Raw genomic sequence first — 3,739 nt, forward strand, 5'->3', positions numbered from 1 at the left:
TCCTGGCGCTTCCTCGGGACAGCCTGAGCGCAGGCCTGCTGTATGAGGCTCATAGTGGCTTCGGCTATCTTCTCCGCTCGGTCTTGGGGCCTCAGGTCTAAGGGGATCTCGTTTAACGCTCCTAGTCCGTCGGTTAGCGCTGCAGCGAGAGCATCTCGGTCCATCTTGGCAACATTCCATCTAGCGGGGCGGTCTTGCCTCGGTTGTGAGCAGGCCGTTATGCCTCTGTGAACGTGGTAGACAATAAATTGGTGGTCGCTGCCCGTGAAGTCTTCTGTCACATGCCAGCCTACTACCTGTCCCGCCAAATTTTCCGTCGCCAAGGAGATGTCAATGATGGTCTCTCTGTAGCCCGGTCTCCTGAAGGTGGTAGCATTGCCGGTGTTTAAAACTATCAAGCCGCGTCTGGAAACCATTTCCATCACCCGGTTCCCCCTCGAATCTGGATAATCCATGCCCCATTCCAGGGCTTTAGCGTTGAAGTCGCCGGCCACTATGATCCTCCTGTCCGTGCTCTGGATCGTATCCTCCAGTGCATCCAGCTTCGCTTGAAAGTCCCCGATCGCCTCGTTTGGGGTAAAATGGCAGCTAACGTAGGTCACATCACCGCTGCTTACCCAAACGTGGCCGCTTTTCGCGCCGTGCAGCGCCACTGGTAGCCGTCGCGGATCAGGTATCCAGATGGCTGCGGTCCCAAGATCGTCCGTGTACCAACCTGCCCCCGCTCTGTCCCGGTACTGCTCGCTGATAAGGACGATATCAGCGTCCTTTTCGTAGCAGAGCTGGGGAAGTAGGTCATGGGCCAATCGACTGCGGTGCAGGTTACCTTGCATCACGCGGATCATTATCTTCCGGTAGCTTTCTGCAGGGCCTCTCGGAACACCTTACAGGTGCCGGATCCCGCCACATGCTTGCAATCTTCCGGTTTCTCTTGAGCCTCAGCGCATAAGAAGCACCGAGGGATTGCTTTACACACCGCACTCCTGTGGTTCGCTGTCCCACATCTGAAGCACAAGGTACTACGGTCTAGCCCCTTGCATTGCCGGCTCTCATGACCATAGCCCAGGCACTTATAACACCTGGACACTGTGGTGCGACGTCTTATTCTGCAGCTCACCCACCCAATTTTTATATGTGAGAGCTGCAGTACTTTGACAGCGGCTGGTTGTTCCATCGCGACTACCGCCATACATTGGCCTTGATTGTTGGTCCGGAATACCACTATGTCCAAGGCCCCGACGTATTCAGGGAGGACACTTCGCAATGCGGTTTCCACCTCCTCCTTGCTGGTGCAACCGTCCATGTCCCTAATCTCAATCCGGTCTTTAGGGATCAATTCCCGGACATCACTGTCCTCGCCGACTGCCTTCTTTAAGGCATCGGTGAATCCGAGTCGTGCGTTGGGGGACGTGTTGCGCAGCTCCAGCAGCAGCTCGCCCGCTCTGGTGCGGCGAATGGACCGCACTTCCGCTCCGCAATCCTCCGGCTTCACACTTTTGCGGATGGTGCCAAGCACTTCTGCAAAAGTTTTGCCTCCACTTGGTTTGAGGAGGATTGCCTCTGCTTTCCTCCTTGTCTGCGGTTTCCTTTTCTTCTTCTTCCCCACCTCCGCAGCTTTCCCGTTCGCAGTGGAAGAGGGAGTACCCACCTGTTTCTCGCCCCCCTGCTTTCGCTTCCTGGGCTGGACCGTGGTCCATCCGAGTTCCGCAGGGTCCGGCTTCTTCTTCTTTTGCTTGTTCGCAGTAACAGGCAGCGGTGGGCTGGTTGCCGCCCTCTTGGGAGTACTAGCAGCCGCTGACGAGGAGTGATGCTTCGCAGTGACTGCCGGCTTCTTCAACCGAACTTCCAATTTCTTTACCAGTTTCTCACGACCGGCTAAACTGGCGCGCCTGCCTTCATGGAGAAGGTCAAGCAACTCTTCCATCTTCGGAAGAGAAGACTTAATGTCTTTGTTGACATTTGGCTGCTTCTTTATGGCGGCAAGCATGACACCGATGAGGGCTTTCATCTCCTTCAAACAGCGCTCCATCTTATACTCCGCCTCCTGGACCTCCTTCAATAGGCTCTCCTCTCCCATAGAGCCAATGGAGGGAGAGAGTGGAACTTTCGTCGTGTCTACGTCACTTGTCGCCAGAGCGGCTGCAGTGGCCAAGTGGTCCACCGCTGCAGCTTTGCGGTTGCCGGTTAACGACGCCTGCGGGCCCGCTCGCCCACCCTGACCAGGCGCCGGGACTGGGGTTCCGAGCCCCTGCACCGTAACTGAATTTGACTCTGTGCAAAACGCCATGATTGGTTTATTATTTGGGGTCCCTTCCCCAAGTCCATTTGGTCCAACGTGAGGCATTTATTTCGCAGCTAACCAGCATATCTGCTGGCCGTTCCCCTATCCGCCACCTGGGGACGCGCCGGGTTGCGGTGGACGACCGCCCCCGGAATGATAATAATGATAATAATGATAGTAATGATAATGACGATAATGACGATAATGACGATAATGACGATAATGACGATAATGACGATAATGACGATAATGACGATAATGACGATAATGACGATAATGACGATAATGACGATAATGACGATAATGACGATAATGACGATAATGACGATAATGACGATAATGACGATAATGACGATAATGACGATAATGACGATAATGACGATAATGACGATAATGACGATAATGACGATAATGACGATAATGACGATAATGACGATAATGACGATAATGACGATAATGACGATAATGACGATCACGATCACGATCACGATCACGATCACACTTCTTGCTCCGGCTTGTGTCGTTTTGCACTAATTCGGACCCAACTAGCACATTGCCGTCGAGATTTGGACGATATCACCGACGGTTCAACAATTACATGCCGATTGGCCCATTTCACGCTGTAAACACACTTTTTGCTACGGCATGTGTCGTTTTGCACTAATTCGGACCCAACTAGCACATTCCCGTCGAGATTTGGACGATATCACCGACGGTTCAACAATTACATGCCGATTTGACACATTTCACGCTGTAAACGCACTCCCTTGCATGATTTTGCTTCCGCTTGTGTCGTTTTGCACTAATTCGGACCCAACTAGCACATCCCGTCGAGATTTGGACGATATCACCGACGGTTCAACAATTACAGGCCGATTTGACCCATTTCACGCTGTAAACTCACTTTTTGCTCCGGCTTATGTCGTTTTGCACTAATTCGGACCCAACTAGCACATTCCCGTCGAGATTTGGACGATATCACCGACGGTTCAACAATTACAGGCCGATTTGACACATTTCACGCTGTAAACACACTCCCTTGCACGATTTTGCTCCGGCTTGTGTCGTTTTGCACTAATTCGGACCCAACTAGCACATCCCCGTCGAGATTTGGACGATATCACAGACAGTTCAACAATTAGAGGCCGATTTGACACATTTCACGCTGTAAACGCACTCCCTTGCACGATTCTGCTCCGGCTTGTGTCGTTTTGCACTAATTCGGACCCAACTAGCACATTTGCGTCGAGATTTGGACGATATCACCGACGGTTCAACAATTACAGGCCGATTTGTCCCATTTCACGCTGTAAACGCACTTTTTGCTCCGGCTTGTGTCGTTTTGCACTAATTCGGACCCAACTAGCACATTCCCGTCGAGATTTGGACGATATCACCGACGGTTCAACAATTACAGGCCGATTTGTCCCATTTCACGCTGTAAACGCACTTTTTGCT

The 3,739-nt window shown here is 52.0% G+C and overlaps 1 protein-coding gene across 1 annotated transcript; it reads right to left on the reverse strand.

The window, feature by feature from the left end:
* Window positions 1-844: 844 nt before the first annotated feature.
* LOC123988947 lies at window positions 845-2,344 on the reverse strand. Its single transcript, XM_046289706.1, has one exon. It carries the CDS (start codon window positions 2,342-2,344, stop codon window positions 845-847), a length of 1,500 nt encoding a protein of 499 aa, XP_046145662.1.
* Between the last annotated feature and the right edge of the window lie 1,395 nt (window positions 2,345-3,739).

This window comes from Osmia bicornis, unplaced genomic scaffold (genome assembly GCF_907164935.1).
Source record: "Osmia bicornis bicornis unplaced genomic scaffold, iOsmBic2.1, whole genome shotgun sequence".
Taxonomy (NCBI): Eukaryota; Metazoa; Arthropoda; class Insecta; order Hymenoptera; family Megachilidae; genus Osmia; species Osmia bicornis.

Excerpts from the sequence above, each read along its gene's own strand:
- LOC123988947 (XM_046289706.1), bottom strand. The coding sequence starts at position 2,344 with ATGCCTCACGTTGGACCAAATGGACTTGGGGAAGGGACCCCAAATAAT.